Source organism: Lepidochelys kempii, chromosome 14 (assembly GCF_965140285.1).
Source record: "Lepidochelys kempii isolate rLepKem1 chromosome 14, rLepKem1.hap1, whole genome shotgun sequence".
NCBI lineage: Eukaryota > Metazoa > Chordata > Testudines > Cheloniidae > Lepidochelys > Lepidochelys kempii.
Genome location: NC_136393.1, coordinates 178753 through 200500, shown reverse-complemented (window position 1 = coordinate 200500; position 21748 = coordinate 178753). Strand labels below are relative to the sequence as shown.

The 21748-nt window shown below is 44.7% G+C and overlaps 1 protein-coding gene across 1 annotated transcript in view; it reads right to left on the bottom strand.

Moving 5' to 3' along the window:
- CCDC57 (coiled-coil domain containing 57) overlaps positions 1 to 21748 on the bottom strand; it is a 130223-nt gene that overhangs the window by 87223 nt on the left and 21252 nt on the right. The window contains exons 6-7 of the mRNA XM_073310540.1: positions 14187 to 14261; positions 7085 to 7285 (exon numbers count right to left, since the gene is read on the bottom strand). Coding sequence (XP_073166641.1) covers positions 7085 to 7285; positions 14187 to 14261 — 276 coding nt within the window. The remainder of the gene's footprint in view (positions 1 to 7084; positions 7286 to 14186; positions 14262 to 21748) is intronic.

Below are 21748 nucleotides of genomic sequence, written 5' to 3'. Positions count from 1 at the left end.
GTCACCCAGTTCTCAGAGATCCTTTTGTAGTTCTTTGCAGACTGCCTGGGATTTAACTATTTTGAGTAGTTTTGTATCATCTGCAAATTTTGCCACCTCACTGTTCACCCCTTTTTCCAGGTCATTTATAAATATATTGAATAGGACTTATCCCAGTACAGACCCCTGGGGAACACCACTATTTACTTCTCTCCATTCTGAAAACTGACCATTGTTTCCTATCTTTTAACCAGTTACCAATCCATAAGAGGACTTCCCTGTTATCCCATGACAGCTTACATTACTTAAGAGCCTTTGGTGAGGGACCTTGTCAAAGGCTTTCTAAACATTTAAGTACACTATATCCACTGGATCCCCCTTGTTCACATGCTTGTTGACCCCCTCAGAGAATTCTAGTAGATTGGTGAGGCACAATTTCCCTTTACAAAAACCATGTTGACTCTTTCCCAGAAAATTACGTTCATCTATGTGTCTGACAATTTTGTTCTTTACTATAGTTTCGACCAGTTTTCCCGGTACTGAAGTCAAGCTTACTTGCCTGTAATTGGTGGGATTACTCTGGAGCCCTTTTTAAAAATTGGCATCACATTAGCTATTCTCCAGCCATTTGGAACAGAAGCTGATTTAAATGATAGGTTACAGACTACAGTTAGTAGTTCTGCAATTTCACATTTGAGTTCCTTCAGAACTCTTGAGTGAATACCATCTGGTTCTGGTGACTTATTGCTGTTTAGTTTATCAATTTTTTCCAAAACCTCCTCCAATGACACCTCAATCTGGGACACTTCCTCAGATTTGTCACCTAAAAAGAATGGCTCAGGTTTGGGAATCTCCCTCACATCTTCAACTGTGAAGACCAATGCAAAGAATTCATTTAACTTGTCCACAATGGCCTTATCGTCCTTGAGTGCTCCTTTAGCATCTCAATTGTCCAGTGGCCCCACTGGTTGTTTAGCAGGCTTTCTGCTTCTAATATACTTTAAAAATGTTTGCTATTACTTTCTGAGTCTTTGTTAGCTGTTCTTCAAATTCTATTTTGGCCTTCCTAATTATATTTTTATACTTCATTTGCCAGAGTTTATGCTCCTTTCTATTTCCCTCACTACGATTTAACTTCCACTTTTTAAAGGATGCCTTTTTGCCTCTCACTGCTTCTTTTACTTTGTTGTTTAGCCTTGGTACCTTTTTTTTGGTTCTCTTACTATGCTTTTTAATTTGGAGTATACATTTAAATTGAGCCTCTATTATGGTGTCTTTAAAAAGTTTCCATGCAACTTGCAGGGATTTTACTTTTGGTGCTATACCTTTTAATTTCTGTTTAACTAACCTCCTCATTTTTGTGTAGTTCCCCTTTCTGAAATTAAATGCTACAGTGTTGGGACATTGTGGTGTTTTCCCCGCCAAAGGGATGTTAAATTTAATTATATTATGGTCACTATAATCAAGCGGTCCAGCTATATTCACCTCTTGGGCTTGATCCTGTGCTCCACTTAGGACTAAATGAAGAATTGTCTCTCCTCTTGTGGGTTCCAGGACTAGCTGCTCCAAGAAGCAGTCATTTAAGGTGTCAAGAAACTTTATCTCTGCATCCCATCCTGAGGTGACATGTACCCAGTCAAAACGGGGATACTTGAAATTCCCCATTATTAATTATTATTATTATTGAGTTTTTTATTTTTATAGCCTCTCTAATCTCCCTAAGCATTTCACAGTCACTATCACCATCCTGGTCAGGTGGTTGGTAATATATTCCTAATGCTATATTCTTATTATTCGAGAATTATTATCCATAGTTTGGTTCATTTAAGATTTTTACTTCATTTGATTCTACGCTTTCTTTCACATATAGTGCCACTCCCCCACCAGCATGACCTGTTCTGTCCTTCCAATATATTTTGTACCCTGGTATTACTGTGTCCCATTGATTATCCTCATTCCACCAAGTTTCTGTGATGTCTAGTATGTCAATATCCTCATTTAACATGAGGCACTCTAGTTCACCCATCTTATTATTTAGACTTTTAGCATTGATAAGCACTTTAAAAACTTGTCACTTTTTAGCTGTCTGCCATTACATGATGTAATTGAATGAGACGTTTTTCATTTGACTGTTTCTCATCAGATCCTACCTGTATTTTAACCTCTTCCATCCTCTCCTCCTTATTAAGACATAGGGAATCTCCATTCATAGATCCTCCCCTAAAGGATGTCCAAACCACATGCTCCCCTGTCAGCTTTCCACCAGCCCTTAGTTTAAAAACTGCTCTACAACCTTTTTAATTTTAACTGCCAGCAATCTGGTTCCAGTTTGGTTTAGGTGGAGCCCATCCTTCCTGTATAGGCTCCCCCTTTCCCAAAAGTTTCCCCAGTTACTAATAAATCGAACCCCCTCCTCCCTAAACCATCATCTAATCCATGCATTGAGACCCTGCTGTTCTGCCTGTCTAACTGGCCATGCGCATGGAACTGGAAATATTTCAGAGAATCCTACCATAGAGGTCCTCTTATCTAGCAGTCTAAATTTGGCCTTCAGGACCTCTCTCCTATCCTTCCCTATGTCATTGGTACCTACATGTATCACAGCCATCAGCTCCTCCCCAGCACTACACATAAGTCTATGTTGATGTCTTGAAAGGCTATGTCCCACACATCAGAGGCAGATTAGGGGTTTATGGGCCCTGGACCAGAGCACGTGGGGACCCTTTCCGCCTGCAGTTCCCCCTGCCCCCTCCAGCACTCCTGCCAGGGAGCGGGGTCGGGGCGCGGGGGTTTCCCCTGTTTCCTGGCAGGAGTGCCGGGCGTGGGGGGTGAAGCAGGGCAAGCCCCAGTACCCCGAACCCACACCCCAACAGGAGCACCAGGCAGGCAGAGCAGGTCGGGGGTGCCCATTTTTCCGGGGGTCCCCCAATTGGCCAGGGCCCATGGGCATGGACCCCATTGGCTAATCTGCCACTGCCCACAATGCTCTGCTATGACCACTCTTAAGATCATTTTCAACTCCGCCACACAGCAGCCAGGTACACAAGAAACAGTTCCTCCCCTGTTAAAGCCATGGGAACTTTTGAATTCCCATTTCCTGTTTGATCAGCGTGGAGAGCTCACCAGTCCAGCCGATCATGGCAACTTCATGCTCCAAATGTGCTCCAGACTGGAGTGCACAGAATTTAATTGGTCTGAGGGGAGAAGAGTCTGTGCAGGGACAGCTCTGATCTAGCCAAACACAGACATCTACGAAAAGATCACTAGGGGTATGGGGGAGAAGGGCTACAACAGGGGCATGCAGCAGTGCCATGTGAAAATCAAAGAAATTCGGCAGGCTTACCAGAAGACAAGGGAGGCAAACAGTCGTTCTGGTTCTGCACCACAGATATGCGGCTTCTACAATGAGTCTGAGTCCCGGGCCACCTCAGGCAACAATGGGAACATTCTGGATGAAGAGGAGGAGGAGGAGGAGAATGGGAATCCATTCTCCCTGAGAGCCAGGAGCTATTTTTAATCATGGAGTCTAGCCATTCGCAGGACAGCATGACCCTCTCTGGGTGGAGAGCTGAAAAAAGTCATGCTGGGAGCATGCACCAACACCCAGTGCTGAGACCAGCGTGAGGACCTAAGAATGCTTGCACATTCCAAGCTCTCAATCACTGACACTGGGGAGAGGGGAAAGAAAATACCCACTGAGATGAACAGATAAGTTCACATGTCTCAGAGCTATCATTTCAGGCGATGGAGACTGACATTGTGGCAGGCATTGACCTTTTAATACTGAATGAGAGATGATAGGTAGGGTGGGGATAAGTGGTTAAGGGGCTTGAAAGTGACGACAAGTAGCTTATATTTGATGCAATAGAGAGGAGAGAGTCAATGGAGGGATGCAAAGAAAGGGGTGACATGGTGTGACATTATCTGATTAAAATATGACCACATAGATCATTGTAACCACTGTTATATATTTGCAGCAAATCTTGTGCAAAGGTTATCAAGTGAGGTGTCTATGAAAAGGTTATGATTTGCTGGTCATGACTATGCTATCTGTATGCATGTATCACTTTTGTATTTGAAGTTATAAGTATTGGCTCTATACTTGGATTTCAAATGTTTGCTCCTGGGGTAATGCTCACAGGGTAATGCCCAGCACATTTTGGAGGGACTATTCGAATTAAGTGGCTCATCAAGAAACACTTGGTTGACAATGGACCATGGGAGACATGTGTTGTCTGGAGTGTAGGTAATGGCTTCCTGCAATGACTGAGGGAAATTGGGCATGAACATGTGGCTTGCCCATTTGGCTCCAAACTCCATCTTGTTACTGTAATTTTCCACAGTAAGAACAATGGGATGCCCTCCACATGGCAAAAGCTATAAAAGCCCCTGGAAACATCCCCACTTTGTCTTCTATCCTGCTTCTTACCTCTGGAGGAACCTTGCTACAAACTGAAACTCTGAACAAAGGACTGAATGACCCATCCAAGCTGTGGATGTACTCCAGAGACTCAAGCCAGCAGTTTATTCCATCACTGCTACAAGCCTGAACCAAGAACTTTGCCATTACTGTATGTAATTGATTCCTTTAACCAATTTTAACTCTCATCTTTCTTTCTTTCTTTTTATAAATAAGCCTTTAGATTTTAGATACTAAAGGATTGGCAGCAGCATGATTTTTGCATGACAATATTTAGACATGCAGTACAGGCTTATGCATACAAACAAGAGGACAGAAATAATGTTGCACATGCAATCTTAACTTTGACATCTCCTGTCTCAGGAGTACTTCAATTTGTAACTTTTATGTTCTTTTAACACAAGAAGTTCAAATAAAATACTACTTTCTTTTATAAAGAAAAAACAGAAAAAATAAAGAAAATATTGTTGAACTATTTTCTAAGCATCACTAGAAAGCTTTGTCCTGGACAAGAGATGCATTCTGTTACTCCTGAGGAAATTCTGCCCGACTGTGTGCCTGCAGAAAATATCCCACTGCGCAGAATTCCCGTGCTTCCCTGCAGAAAACGGCATGGAAGCAAAGTGAAGCCATGCGGGGGCAGCGGGACAACCACGGGTGCAATTTTTTGAGAGGGATTTCTCCCCTTAAACAGAGGTGAGACATAGGGGAGCACACGAGGTTACATGCCACTGCCCTCCCTCATTTCTGCAAGCGCAGAGCTGCCCTACTGAAGGGGACTGCATCTGGCCTCCGCTGACTCTGCAGCTGAACGCCACCTCCTGGGTCCTAGTGCCAGTCGTGTTTCCATTCTGTGTGCTGGGAGCCCTCCTGTTTTCTATGCAACAGTAAGTGCCCGCTGTGGGGGTGGATAAGGTGGGTCGGGGGAAATGAGGGAAGGGGGGTCGAGGGGGTGAGGGAAGAGGCAGTGGGAGAGGGGGATGAGATGGGGAAGAAAAGGGTATAGGGGAATCACAGGGGGGAAGTAGGAGTCCAGCATGCGGCGTCCCCTCGGCAGCAGCTGGGACTCCCCCGTTAAGCAGGCCATCGAACCCTCACCCTGACAAGCCCTACCTCCCTACACCTGGATCCCCCCAACAAGCCTGCCACACCCAGATACCCACCCTCTAAGCCCCAACCAGCTGAACCTGGACCCCCACCCCATCAACCTCCAATCCCACAGCAACTGGAATCCCCCACTGAGCCCCCCACTCCCAGACCCCCCTCCTGAGCCCCAATCACCTTCACCTGGATCCCCTGCAGAGTCCCATTGCCCCTGCTCCGGAACCCCCCAACAAGCCCCTGTGCATCCAGATCTTCCACTGAGCCATCCACACCCAGACTGCCCCCCACAGAAACCTCTCATCCCACACCTGGATCCTCCCATACTAAGCCCCTCCACACTTGGATCCTGCTGGCCTGAGCCTGCCCACCCACACCTAGTGCACCTGGCACAGAGGGCCAGGGCCACGGGGTGTTTCTGGGGCAGGCCCAGCCCTTGCACTGTGTCAGAGTCAGGTGCAGCCTCACGGCTGAGTCCTTGTACTAGGGGAGGTGGGAGCTTCAGAAAGATTTCCCACCTCAATGCAGCCAGTGGCCTGTGCTCCCCACTGCATGCTGGAGCCACATTTATTTATTGACAAATACAATTTGCTGAATTTTGCAGAATTTTAAAATATTGGGTGCATAAATTTTATTTTTGGGGGGCAGAATTCCCTCAGGAGTAATTCTATATATGCATATAATCATAGGTGCTGGAACGAGGGGTGCTGCTGCAGCCCCTGGCTTGAAGTGGTTTCCATCATATACACGGTTTACAGTTTGGTTCTATGGCTCTCAGCACCCCCACTATACAAATTGTTCCAGCATGCCTGCACATAACTCAGCAATGCAAAGTATCCTGCAGAGTCATACCTTGTTGACTTTTGTGCAATGAATGAGAAAGGGGTCCTCCAGAGACCTGCCTTATTTCATGTGGCACTTTTAATATGGTATGCAGCAAGGGAGGGCTCCTTCAGAGTCCCTGCTCATTCTCTTTTCATTTAGCTGCTCAATAAAACAGGATTTCTTCCAGTTTTTAGAAGTACCATACTAAATGTAACAACAAAACATCCTTGTGGACACATGCACAATGCAGCCATTTTGGCATTATAAAGCTGGGAAAATATTACTAAAAATACAAACAAAAAACCCCCAAATCCTAAAACCCCTTATTGTTTTTAAAAATATTAGTTCACATGAGAGTAGTACAATTTCTAAACTGTTATAATTTAGCCAAATCAAAACAGATTTTACCAGACTATAGAAGTCCAACCTAAGCACTATATCCATTCCATATTTTACCTTCAACAACCTCTCACTTTCAACAATAGAGAGGTTTAAAAAAGTCTTAACTTTTTATGTTGGTAATAGCAAAAATACATTTTTTCCACTGGTTCTACTCTCAAAAACATTTTTTCCCCAAAATGCTATAAATACTCACCTTTGGTCAGATACCGCACCTAGTATTTAAAGCAATCTTAATTAAATAATTGTACACTTTTTGATTCATATAAGTAATGAAACACAACACTGCTCATGTAAGATATTCTGAATTCTATCTTCACTTGTATTTTAGTGAACTAAGATGAATCAAATCACACTCACTTTTCAATAACAGCGTCTTTCTCTCTCAAGCAATCTGCATGCCTCCATTCCCTTCTATGCAGCTCCATTTCCAAAGTTTCATGACGTATTTGTAGTTCTCTTATCTGATTTTCCCACTTCTGTATTTGCTCAGCATGGACTTCTTTCACTGAAACCAGTACTGCATCCTTTTCCTTGGCAAAGCGATCTAGCACCTCATGTCTAGAAACATAAATATGCAAAATAAGGCCATTGTTTGTTTGGGTTTTTCCCTCAAGTCCAAGATTTAAAATGAAGACACACATACCCCTAACTGATACAAAGTACAGAGTAAACTTGTGTGTATCAGAGGGACTGACAAATATTTGTATCACTTCTGTTTGTGAATATCTGGAGTACTAAAAAGTCAAAGCTCTTGGAACAAGTATTAAAACCATTAGCATCAAACTCATCTATCCATGGGACAGATTACATATTTTCTTCAACAAAGAACGATACTATTCAAAGGAGCCAAGCAATCTGGAGTAAAATGACAAAAATATGTTATATAATTTTGAGTTTAGCAGCCATTCGGCAAAGCACTTAAGCATGTGCTTACCCTTAAGTATGTAAAATAGCCCATTTGACAACAGTGGGACTACTCATGCTTAAAATTAAGCACATATTTCAGTGCTTTATTGAATCACTTTATTGCACACTGAACCATACCCCAAGTCCCCACTGCACACCCCCAGTTGGGCCCCCCCTTTTCTACCAGTCTCCCCCTCCTCCAAGCCAGGCCCCTCCTCCAACTCTGGCTAGCCTCTGGATTGCATCTAGTGGTGGCATGTACCTTAACTTTGTACTTCCTGTTTTTTCTGACATTTAGAAAATCTCCTCCAGTGACCAGGGCAGGGCCATTGACACCTGAGTCTGGTGGCTAACTGCCGCCGTGGGTGACCAGTGCCTCGAATAGTCAAACTGGTGCCAGGAGTAGGGGGAGTGATGCCATATTGGGGAGCATCCCCGAGGTCTCGGTGATGGTGATCATCAGCACAAAGATGACTAGTGCCAACTGTACGGTGACTGGCACTTCCCTCTGGGTGAGACTTGGCACGAGGGCAGAGACTGGGAGCACGGTGCTAGCGACTTGTGGCGGTGAACCGGTGACCTGGGCTAAAGCGGAGACCAGCGGTGCGGCGACCATGGGCTGCGGGTATTATAGGCCAGTTAATTCTGGGAAACTTTTACGGGAGAGTGCATCAGCCACTTTGTTAGAAGCTCCTGAAATGTGTTGTATGTCGAAATCAAAATCTTGGAGAGCTAAACTCCACCGAATAAGTTTTTTGTTATTTCCTTTGGTGGTATGAAGCCACGGTAGCGCAGCATGATCGGTTTGCAGGTGGAAACACCGTCCCCAAACATATGAGAGTAGCTTTTCCAGAGTGTAGACAATGGCGTAACATTCCTTTTCACTGATTGACCAGTGGCTTTCCCTCTCAGACAGCTTCTTGCTGAGAATCACGACAGGATGGAACTCTTGATTCGGTCCTTCCTGCATTAAGACTGCTCCCACACCATGCTCGGACGCATCTGTGGTTACTAGGAATGGTTTGTCAAAGTCTGGGGCCCTTAGCACAGGGTCAGACATGAGTGTCGCTTTAAGTTGGTTAAAGGCCTTCTGACACTCTTCAGTTCACTGAACTGAATTTGGCTGTTTCTTTTTGGTTAGGTCTGTCAGTAGGGTGGCAATTTGGCTGTAGTACAGTACAAATTGCCTGGCCTAAGAAGGATTGGACCTGTTTCTTTGACTTTGGGACAGGCCACTTTTGGATAGCATCCACTTTGGCCTGTAGGGGGTTGATGGTTCCTTGACCCACCTGGTGTCCAAGGTAAATCACTCTGTTTAGGCCTATTTGACACTTCTTAGCCTTAACAGTTAGTCCTGCCTCCCTTATGCACTCGAAGACTTTTTGTAGATGTTCCAGGTGTTCTGCCCAGGAATCCAAAAATATGGCCACATTGTCAAGGTAGGCGACTGCATATTCTCCCAAACCCGCTAGGAGACCATCTACAAGTTTTTGGAAGGTGGCAGGTGCATTCCGCAGCCCAAAAGGGAGCACATTAAATTCATACAGTCTGACATGTGTGATGAAGGCTGACCTTTCCGTGGCGGATTCATCTAGCAGTACCTGCCAGTACCCCTTGGTTAAGTCCAAGGTAGAGATGAACTGGGCCCGTCCTAGTTTCTCCAATAGTTCATCTGTGCATGGCACTGGATAGTTATCTGGGCGAGTTACAGCATTTAGTTTACGATAGTCCACGCAAAAACGTATCTCCCCATCTGGTTTGGGAACTAGAACCACTGGAGATGCCCATGCACTGCCAGGGGGGCGGATTATACCCATCTGTAGCATATCCTGGATCTCCCATTCTATAGCAGTTTTAGCTTAAGGAAACACCCGGTAACGTTGGGCTTTAATTGGGTGAGCATTACCTGTGTCAATGGAGTGGTATGACCATTCAGTCAGTCCTGGGGTGGCTGAGAATGTTGGCACATAGCTAGTGCACAGGTCCTTGATCTGCTGTCGCTCCATATGCCCAAGGGTCATGGAGAGGTTCACCTCTTCCATGCCACCATCACTTTTCCCTTCGTAGTAGACACCTTCAGGCCACTCAGCATCATCTCCTCCCTGGGCTATAAACCGACAAACCTTCAATTCTCTGGAATAAAAGGACTTTAGAGAATTAACGTGGTACACCTTAGGCTTTTGGTTTGAGGTGGGGAATGCTATGCGATAATTAACAGCTCCCAGGTGCTCTTGGACCATGAATGGCCCTTCCCACGACGCTTCCATTTTATGGGCCTGGAGCACCTTTAAGACCATGACCTGGTCCCCTACTTTGAAGGACCGCTCTCTGGCATGTTTCTCATACCAGGCTTTTTGCTCTTTTTGAGCATCTTTTAGGTTTTCTTTAACAAGGGCTAAAGAGGTTCGGAGGGTGTTTTGTAGGTTGATTACAAAGTCCAGAATGTTAGTTCCTGGAGAAGGTGTAAACCCCTCCCATTGCTGCTTCACCAACTGTAATGGCCCCTTAATCTCGCAGCCATATACAAGCTCAAATGGTGAAAACCCTAAGCTGGGGTGTGGTACAGCTCTGTAGGCAAAGAGCAACTGCTGCAACACTAGGTCCCAATCATTGGAGTGCTCATTTATAAATTTATGTATCATGGCCCCTAAAGTTCCATTAAACTTCTCCACCAGGCCATTTGTTTGATGGTGGTAACAGGTGGCAACCAAGTGATTTACCCCATGAGCTTCCCAAAGCTTTCCATAGTTCCTGCCAGGAAATTAGTTCATGCATCTGTAAGGATGTCAAAGGGCCAACCTACCCTGGCAAAAATGTCTGCTACTGCCTGGCACACACTTTTAGCCCTGGCGTTGCTTAGAGCTACTGCTTCTTGCCATTGAGTGTCAAAATCCATGAAAGTCAGTATGTACTGCTTTTCTCTGGGTGTCTTTTTCGGAAAAGGACCCAGAATATCCACAGCTACTCGCTGAGATGGAACCTCAATGATCGGGAGTGGCTGGAGAGGGATTTTGACCTGGTCTTGGGGTTTTCGCACTCTTTGGCACACCTCACAAGACCGGACATAGGTAGAAACATCCTTGCCCATTCCCTCCCAGTGGAACGACTTTCCCAAATGGTCTTTGGTTCTGTTCACCCCAGGATGTCCACTAGGATGATCATGAGCTAAGCTTAAGAGCTTTACCCGGTACTTAGTTGGAACTACCAACTGTCTCTGAGGATGCCAGTCTTCCTGGTGTCCACCAGAAAGAGTTTCCTTGTGTAAAAGTCCTCTTTCTACAACAAACCTGGATCGATTAGAAGAGCTGAGAGGTGGTAGGTTGCTCTGTGACGCCATCCAAGCTCTCTGGAGGATTTAATTTGCTTCCTGTTTGGTCTAGAACTGTTCCCTTGATACTGGAGACACCAGTTCCTCATTGGATTGTGGACCTGGGCTTGGTCCCTCTGGAAGTGATGCAGGTGATGGGGCTGTTTCTGTTGACTGTGAACCGCTCTCCGCTGATGCACTATGTTGGGGTTCAGGCTCCGGCTGAGCCTCTTGTGTAGGGTTATCTGCTGCTGCTGGTGCAGGTTCGGTGGGTCCCTCAGGTGTTGGGGTTGCAAGTACTGGATTCAGTGCTGGCAATGGTTCTGGTGCTGGTTGTTCCGCCGGTTCCAGTTCTGGGACTGGCTCTGTCTGGGTCTCTGTGACTGGATCCACTACTGCTGTTGCAGATGTTGGTATGGGGTCCAGTTCCATCACCTCTGACCGGGTCCTGGTAGAAGTTTCCGGAACAGAGCTAGGTGTGACAGCTTGCTTAGCCTGGCTGCGGGTGATCATTCCCACCCTCTTGGCTAGCTTCACATGATTGGCCAAGTCTTCCCCCAAAAGCATGGGGATGGGATAATCATCACAGACTGCAAAAGTCCACGTTCCTGACCAGCCCTTGTAATGGACTGGCAACTTGGCTGTAGGCAAGTCAAAAGAGTTTGACTTGAAGGGTTGAATCGTCACTTGGACCTCTGGGTCAATTAAATTGGGGTCCACTAAGGAAGCGTGGATAGCTGACACTTGTGCTCCAGTGTCCCTCCACGCTGTGACCTTCTTCCCGCCCACTCTCACAGTTTCCCTCCGCTCTGAGGGCCTCCAGTGTGATTCTGGTGCAAGGATCTGTAGTCTGTTGGGGTTCTTGGGGCAGTTGGCCTTTACATGCCCCGGATTGTTACATTTAAAACATTGCTCAGCTGACTGGTCACTGGGGCGAGGTGGGTTGCTGGAGAACGGTGTGGTGGGACAATAAGGTGTCTGGAGTGTTCCTTGGGGTGTAGTTGGGGCCTTGGGAAAGAGACCACTTGGAGACATCTTCCCCAAAAATATCCCCCCCAAGCCCTACATCCTCTTTCCTGGGGAAGGCTTGATAATAATCCTCACCAATTGGTACAGGTGAACACAGACTCAAACCCTTGGATCTTAAGAACAATGAAATATCAATCAGGTTCTTAAAAGAAGAATTTTAATTAAAGAAAAGGTAAAAGAATCACCTCTGTAAAATCAGGATGGTAAATACCTTACAGGGTAATCTGATTCAAAACATAGAGAATCCCTCTAGGCAAAACCTTAAGTTACAAAAAGACACAAAAACAGGAATACACATTCCCTCCAGCACAGTTTATTTTACAAGCCATTAAACAAAAGAAAATCTAATGCATTTTCTAGTTAGATTACTTACTAACTTTACAGGAGTTGTAAGGCTTGCATTCCTGATCTGTTCCTGGCAAAAGCATCACACAGACAGCCCAAACTCTTTGTTCCCCCCCTCCAGATTTGAAAGAATCTTGTCCCCTCATTGGCCATTTTGGGTCAGGTGCCAGCGGGGTTACTTTAGCTTCTTAACCCTTTACATGTGAAAGGATTTTGCCTCTGGCCAGGAGGGATTTTATAGCACTGTATACAGAAAGGTGGTTACCCTTTCCTTTATATTTATGACAGGGCCCCTCAGGGCTTTTCCTTTTACGGGGGTCGGGGCTCTGGTGTGCGCGGGGGGGGGGGGGGGGGGGGCAGAAGGGGCAGGGCCGGTGGACTAGCCTCCCCAAAGCGTCCGCCACCTGCCACCTATGGTGGCGACAAACTGCTCTGCCTCAGCTCCAGAAACCAACGTCACCCACTCGCCTTCTGGGAGGCTTTCACGGCTGGCTTGTTCTCATAGGGAGCCTTTGTCGGGTCCATCGCCACACGCAGAGCCGGCTGCAGTGGGAGAGTTCCTTGCTCTCTGAGTGCTGGGAGCTGAGAAGGTGTTGACTGCGCCATCAGTCTGAGTCCCCTACCACTCCCTGGAGTCGGAGGTGGATCCCTTAGGAGGGTAGGTCCCCTCAAGGACATGCCCCCTTGCAGCTTTGGTATGGGCAGGTGGCCCGAGCAGGGTCCTTTGCCCAATGCCCCTTGGTCCGACTTGCTCAGTGCTGGGTCCCGCTTCTTGGTCTTCTTCTTGGACACCAGTGAAAGGGACCAATGCCAGATACAGCCCAGTGCCGGGGGTGTGCTATGCACCCAGACCAAAGTGCTGGGCATTGCGTTCGGCTGGGCCAGCTCTGAGGCTGGGCAAAGAGCAGCCTCCATGTGGAGGGCCCTCAAGCGAATGTCACGTTCTTTTCGTGACCTGGGACGAAAGTTCTTACAGATGCGACACCGTTCTTTCACGTGGGATTCCCTCCAGGCACTTCAGACAGCTGCCATGCGGGTCACTAACAGGCATAGGCCTATTACAGTCAGCACACGGCTTAAAACCCAGGGACTGGGGCAGCCCTGCCTGGGGCAAAGTCCCTGCCAGGACCCTAACTGACTAACTATAGTACTTAACAGCTACTTACTAACTAATCTACAATAAAGCAAAACTATTTACAGCTGGAACACAAAGTTCGAAGAGTAAAGAAACCGCTGACCACTTGCAAAGCAAGGGAGAGAGGTGCTCCGACCAACCACCACGGGCAGTAAGAAGGAACCAAGAGGGCGTAGGAACTGCCACGCCTGATATACTGATGCATGAGTGCGGCACTCAAGGGGGCACCACAGCCAACCCTACGGATACTGCTAAAGCAAAAGTCTATGACAACTGTGCACGTGGGCATGCATACACCTAGAATGGAATCAACGTGAGCAAGTACTCGAAGGAGAACTTCTCTTGCAAGCTGAATAATCAAGTTTTCATCATCATTTCATTTACCAGTCTTCACTACTTGAACGCCAAAAGAAGAATACACTTAAAGAGAGGCAGAGAAGGTCTGGCTAAAATATAGGAGAAAAGACGTAGCAAAAACATTCTGCTGAGTCAGGTGTTCCACAGATATTACACAGTAGTACTTACTGATGATAGGAAACCTCAGAACTGAATAAGGAATCATATGAGTAACTGAAGTAGTTACAAATGAATACTGAAACCCTCAGGCATTGATCTACATGGAATCTATTTGTTAAGATAGAACTTTGATACAGGCTGATGTCACACAGTGAAATAATGCTTCCTTAAACAAACATGTAATACTGAGAAATGCAATGTTATATATCAGAAATACTTACTTTCTCTGAAATGTTTCCTCTTCTTTTTGCCAGGTCAGGTATACTAAATGAAGTTTATATTCTAAATCCTGTATCCTAAATTAGCAAACATTGGGAAAGGAAGAAATAAGATGTATCAATTTTGTAACTGAAATTGTTATGCTTAGTTACAGCAAGGAAGGAAGATGGTGGGGATTAAGCAACTCAGAATAAGAAAATGAAACCAGAAAAAGGTCAAATATTAAATGGCCAGGAAAGGAGGGATGAAGTCAGAAAGTGGACAATGGACAGAATTTAGAACAAGGTTGAAAGGTGGTTAGATATTTGAGAATGGGCATGTGGTACGAGAGTTTATTGCTTTCAGAGAGAAGTAAAAATGAGAGAGTAACAAGAAGAAGGGACTGAGAATTATAGTGATATGTAAGAACTTGAATTAGACAAAAAGTGAGGCAAAGCAAAAGGAATGTTTGAATTTGTTTTCTATGAATAAAGTGAGACGAGTAGCTAAGATGGGAACTGAAGCAAGAAAGAAGCTGGGGCAGTTGGCTTAATCAATTCCATTTGAAGTCAAAGCAATGATTTTCTAAAAAGAAAATAAAAAGGTACATTTAGGAGATCTTGTCCATAAAAAAATGACAGTGAATTTAAAAGGACATACAGTCTCTCTCTATTTATATATTTATACCATGTTCTTCACTGAGGTGTTTGAGAGCCAGACCCTGTGAAGGGAGCCCATTATAACAGGAGCTAATGAGATACAACAGCTTGAAAAGAAATCAGATGCACTTCTCTTTTTGTAAAATGATTTTTAAATTAATGTCATTGTTTAAAAATGGCTTGGCTTAGAAACTCTAAATTTGGTTTATCCTATAGTTAACAAGAACTGGTGCCTCTGAGTATTTTGGGTAAGGTTAGGTGATTAACTTTTCAGTTACACAATTTGGCCCCATTCCTGCAGGCTCTGCGGTACATGTGAAACTTTACTTGCATCAGTAGTCCCATTAAAGTGAGTAAAATTACACATGTATAACTGTTTGCAGGATCTGGCCCTTGGTTATTCTTTTAATTGAGGCTGCCTTAAGCACTTTGCCGAGTGTACAGGAAAGACCCCAGCCCTTTTTGTTAAAAAAAATATTGAAAATGTAAACTGATTGCTTTCTCCTAAAACGCAGATTTATTCATGGTACTCCCCACAGCTGCCTCCTCACTTAACTGTATTCATTATCCCCAACCAGCTGCCAGCCACCAGAGCTCCTGTCTTGTGCACCTACTACTGGCCATTGGTACACATGCACCCTTCACTTCCTCCTTTACAGAGGAACAAGCAGCCACAGCATCTTCAGGTCTCACTCCACGCCCCAGAGGCCCTTGCTTTTTGATTTAGTGGCTCCCTCAGCAATTCTAGCAGGAGAAATGACAGTGTCCTCTCCAGTCCTTGTGAGCTATAGAGCTTCCCCATTCCTCCCTAAGGAGTTGGGGTGTCTACTCTTGAGCTTCTCCTTCAGAAATAAAGGCACAACAACCTATCCCTTTTTCAATATGAGTGGGAACAGGCGATGGCAGAATCTTCAGACATACATGTGAAGTGGTACACATGGTGGGATAAGTCTCAAGACTGAAATGTTGGTATAGAAGGGATCTTCAGGAAGGGCAGGCAGGATAAAAAGGGAAGAGTGTTGTATTAGATAGCTAAAACACACTTGTTCAGAGGTCCAGAAGGCGGTGAGTAACAGACCAACTGAAAGTCTCTGGTAAAGATAAAGGGGGAAAAAAATAGGGGTGACATTATAGTAGGTGTCTACTACAGACCACCAAGTCAGGAAGAGGTGGTGGATGAGACATTTCTAGAACAAATAAGAGAAATATCTAAAACAAAAGACCTGATAATAATGGGGAACTTCAACTACCCAGACATATGTTGGAAAAGTTATACAGCAAAACACAATATTTCTGATAAGATCTTGGAATGTATTGTGAATAATATTTTGTTTCAGAAAGTGGAGTAAGTAACCAGGAGGACAGCCATTTTAGACTTGATTCTTACTAACAGGGAGGAATTGGTAGGAAATCGGAAGGCAAGGCAATTTGGGTGAAAGTGAATATGAAATGATAGCTTTCATGATTCTAAAGAAAGGAAGTAGTGAGAGCAGCAGAATAAGGACAATGGGTTTCAAAAATGCAGACTTTAACACACTCAGAGAATGAGTAGGTAAAGTCCAATGGGAAGAAACTCAAAAGGAAAAAGGAATTCAGGAGAGCTGGCTGTTTCTCAAGAAGACAATATTAAAAGGCACAACTGCAAACTATCCCAATGTGAAGAAAAAATAGGAAGAATAGTAAGAGGCCAATATGGCTCCATCAGGAGCTCTTTAATGATCTGAAAATCAAAAAAGAATCCTACACAAAGTGGAAACATGGACAAACTAGTAAGGAGGAGTACAAAAGAATAATACAAGCATGTACAAGCATAAAAAGGGAAATAAGTACAACCCAGGGAATTACAGACCAGTCAGCTTAACTTCTGTACCCAGAAAGATAATGGAGCAAATAATTAAGCAATCAATCTGCAAACATCTAGAAGATAATAAGGTGATAAGTAACAGTCAGCATGGATTTGTCAAAAACAAATTGTGTCAAACCAACCTGATAGCTTTCTTTGACAGGGTAACAAGCCTTGTGGATGGGGGGAAGCGGTAGACGTGTATATCTTGACATTAGTAAAACTTTTGATACTGCCTCGCATGACCGTCTCATAAACAAACCAGGGAAATGCAATCTAGATGGAGCTACTATAAGGTGCATGCAAAACTGGTTGGAAAACCGTTCCCAGGAAGTAGTTATCAGTGGTTCACAATCAGGCTGGAAGGACAAAACGAGTGGGGTCCCGCAGGGATCAATTCTGGGTCCAGTTCTGTTCAATATCTTCATCAATGTTTTAGATAATGGCACAGAGAGTACACTTATAAAGTTTGGGGACGATACCAAACTGGGAGGGTTTACAAGTGCTTTAGAGGATAGGATTGAAATCCAAAATGATCTGGACAAACTGGAGAAATGATCTGAAGTAGATAGGATGAAATTTAATAAGGACAAATGCAAAGTATTCCATTTAGGAAGGAACAATCAGTTGCACACATACAAAATGGGAAATGACTGCCTAGGAAGGAGTACTGCGGAAAGGGGTCTGGTGGTCATAGTGGACCACAAGCTAAATATGAGTCAACAGTGTAACGCTGTTGCAAAAAAAGCGAACATCATTCTGGGATGTATTAGCAGGAGTGTTATAAGCAAGACACGAGAAGTAATTCTTCCGCTGTACTCTGCTCTGATTAGGCCTCAACTGGAGTATTGTGTCCAGTTCTGGGAGCCACATTTCAGGAAGGATGTGGACAAATTGAAGAGAGTCCAGAGAAGAGCAACAAAAATGATTAAAGGTCTAGAAAACATGACCTATGAGGGAAGATTGAAAAAACTGGGTTTGTTTAGTCTGGAAAAGAGAAGACTGAAAGGGGACATGATAACAGTTTTCAAGTATGTTACAAGGAGGAGGGAGAAAAATTGTTTTTCTTAACCTCTGAGGATAGGACAAGAAGCAATGGGCTTAAATTGCAGCAAGGGAGGTTTAGGTTGGAGATTAGGAAATACTTCCTAACTGTCAGAGTAGTTAAGCACTGGAATAAATTGCCTAGGAAGGTTGTGGAATCTCCATCATTGGAGATTTTTAAGAGGAGGTTTTTTAGACAAACACCTGTCAGCAATGGTCTAGATAATTAGTCCTGCCACGAGTGCAGGGGACTGGACTAGGTGACCTCTCAAGGTCCTTTCCAGTTTTATGATTCTATGTAGGGACAACAGCAGGAAAGTTAAGGCACAAAATTAGTTACACCTAGCAAGGACATAAAAGGCAATAAGAAGAGCTTCTTGAAATACATTATAAGCCAGAGAAAGATGAAGGAAAGTGTAGGTCCTCTGCTTAGCAGGGAAGTAAAGCTAATAACCAATGACATCAGGAAGGCTGAAGTTTTTAATGTCGGTTTTGCTTTGGTCTTCAATAAAAAGGTTAATGGTGACCAGATACTCAACACAATTAATATTAACAACAATGGAAAAGGAGCACAAACCAAAGTCGAGAAAGAACAGGTTAAAAATATTTAGATAAGTCAGATATATTCAGGTTAACAGGGCCTCATGAAATGTATTCCAGAGTACTTAAAGAACTAGCTGAAGCAATCTCGGAAACATTAGCAATGATCTTCAAGAACTCATGGATAAGGCTATGTTTTAGTCACAGGTATTTTTAGTAAAAGTCATGGACAGGTCATGGGCAGTAAACAAAAATTCACAGCCCATGACCTGTCCATGACTTGTACTATATACCCCTCACTAAAACTTGGGCCAGGGGGCCGTGGGTTTGGGGGGGGGAATCACGGGGCACTGTGGGTGCAGGGGTGGGGGTGGCACAGGATCCCCGCTGGTGCTGGGGGGCAGGCGGCGGCACATGGCACAGGACCCCCGCTGGTTCCGGGGGTGGGGAGGGTTGGCGGGGCTGGCAAGCTCCCTACCCAGCTCCGACTGGCATGTTCCTGCAGCTCCAAGGGGGAGGGAAGGCCAGGGAGCTCCCTGCGCTGCCCCTGCCATAAGCTCCAGCTTCGCAGCTCCCATTGGCCGGGAACCACAGCCAATGGGAGCTGCAGGGGCGGCGCCTGTGGGCGCCTCCATCTAGGCGCTTCAGGGTCATGCCGGCCGCTTCCAGGGAGCCCCCCCAAGTAAATGCCACCCTGCACCCCAACCCTGAGCTCCCTCCCACACCCAAACTGCCCCAGCACTGGCCATTGTGGCTGGCTCCAGGGCTGCCTGATCTGCTCGAGCAGCCCCGAAGTCAGCCGCACTGGCCTCTGCAAAAGTCACGGAGATCACAGAAAGTCACGGAATCCATGACTTCTGTGACCTCCGTGACAGACACGCAGCCTTACTCATGGAGAACGAGTGATGTCTCAGAGGACTTGAAAAGGGCAAACATAGTACCTATCTTTAAAAAGAGGAACAAAGAGCAACTGGGGAATTGTAGACTAGTCAGCCTAACTTTGACACATGGCAAGATACTGGAACAAATTATTAAAAAATTAACTTGTAAGCACCTAGAGGATAATACGTTTACAAGGAATAGCCAACATGGATTGTCAAGCAAGAACAAATCATGCCAACCCACCTAATTTCCTTCTTTGACAGGTTTACTGGGCTAGCAGATGGGGGATAGCAGTAGACATGATATATCTTGATTTTAGTAAAGGTTTTGACACAGTCCCACATGACGTTCTCATAAGCAAACTAAGAAAATGTGGTCTAGATGATATTACTATAAGGTGCGTGAACAACTGGTTGAAAGACCGTACTCAATGGTTCACTGTCAAACTGGGACAGTGTATCTATTGAGGCCCCAAAAGGGATCAGTCCTGGGTCTGGTACTATTCAATATTTTCATTAATGACTCAGATAATGGAATGGAAAGTATGATTATAAAGTTTGCAGATAACACTTAGCTGGGAAGGGGTGCACATTGGAGGACAGGATTAAAATTCAAAACAACCTTGACAAACTGGAGAATTGGTCTGAATTCAACAAGATGAAATTCAGTAAAGATAAGTCCCAAACACTTCACTCAGACAGGAAAAATCAAATGAATAACTACAAAATGAGGAATAATGGGCTAGGTGAAAATGATCAGAGATTACAGTGGATCACAAATTGAATATGAATCAACAGCAGCTGAGAAAAAGGCTAATATCATTCTAGACTGTACTAACTGGAGTGTCATATATGAGACATGCAAGGTAATTGTCCCGCTCTACTTGGCACTGACGAGGCTTCAGCTGGAGTACTGTGCCCTGTTCTGGGCACCACACTTTAGGAAAGATGGACAAATTGGAAAGTCCATAAGAGAGCAATAAAAATTATAAGAGGTTTAGAAAAATCTGACCTATGAGGAAAAGTTATAAAACTGGGCACGTTTAGTCTAAAGAAAAGAAGACTGAGGGGAACCTAATAGCAGTCTTCAAATATTTTAAGGGCTGTTATAAAAAGGACTGTGAGCAATTATTCTCCTTGTCCATTGACTGTAAGACAAGAACTAATGCACTTAATCTGCAGCCAGGGAGATTTAAATTAGATTTTAAAGAAATCTTTCTAACTATAAGGATAGCTAAGCTGTAGAATAAGCTTCCAAGGGAGGTGTGGAATCGTCCTCACTGGTAGTTTTTAAGAACAAGCTGGAAAAACATCTGTTTGGGATGGTCTAGATTTACTTGGTCCTGCCACAGCATAGGGGGCTGCATTTGACGACCACTCAAGGTCCCTTCCAGCCCTACATTTCTATGGTTCTTACAAGTGGCAGCATTTTTTCTTCCCTCCACAGCAGTGGCACATCCTTAATGTCGGTGTGATTAAGAAAATTCAAAGAAAGGACAAAAACTATAGAATCCTTAGTTTTCATGAGCACCATGACAAACTTGCTTCACTATGAGTCTTGCAAGACTACAGCTGTGATGGACATGGTATAAGATCCTTGACAGGCAATTTTATTTGGGATTTAGACTACTCTCTCTCATCTGAGATCCTGGTTCTTTCTCTCTACTGATCATAGAGCCACTCCCACCGACCTTCCCTGGCTCTCTATAGCTTGGGTGGAGTTAACAAGCCACACCTTCCAAAATGAGCATCAGGAATCACTCAGCATTTCCATTCAGAGATCCACACCTGTTAGGATAGGTCAATGGAGGGCACTGCCACCCTGTTATAGAGAAGTACACTGAAAGGCCAGGGAAGGGAAGTGTTGCATCTAATCAGCCAACTGTGTCCCTGCAGGGAGATAGAGAATAAAAGAACTCATGCCCAATCTCTTGCTTTTTCCCCCCCACTCATGTCCCAGCAGGTGAGCCAGAGAATAGTCATCACCTCTCCTCATTTCCTCACCTGCTAATGCAGTCCTTTCAGTATCGGATCCCCTATATCTTTCCTCCCCATTTGCTCTCCTGCAGATGTAAACCTGTCTGTGTCAAAGTACATAGATCACTTTGCCTCTTAAATTCATGCACAACCTACAGAGTTTAGAAGCCCTGACAAATAGCTGGTTTAAGAAGTTTATGAAAGTAAAAATGTCAGTAAAAATGTGATAATCTACACCAAGTTTCCACATAGCAGTGTGTAAAAAATGAGGGACCAATCTGTAATATTTTTATGATGATTATAGGAAACTCCATTTGTTTGATTATGAATGGGTGATAGATATATGGAAGTCTAAGGGTTAACTCAGTTCTACTGGGCTCTGTAGGACTACAGGAAGGCAGACAACAAATGTAGCTAACCCTAATCCCAATACTTAATATAACAGAAGTATCGATTCCTTTGAAAATTCACCCCCACCATGCGCTGATCAGCAAGCAGGTTGGTGGCTCCAAAGGGGAGGGGGAAAGCCCAGGCAGGAACGTTCAACAAAGAACTTGAAAGCAGTTAAAAACCTAGGTCCGGAGAGAGGAAGAAGGATGGAGGGTCTAAAGTAACACAGTCCCCAGATGTTGGGGCACGAG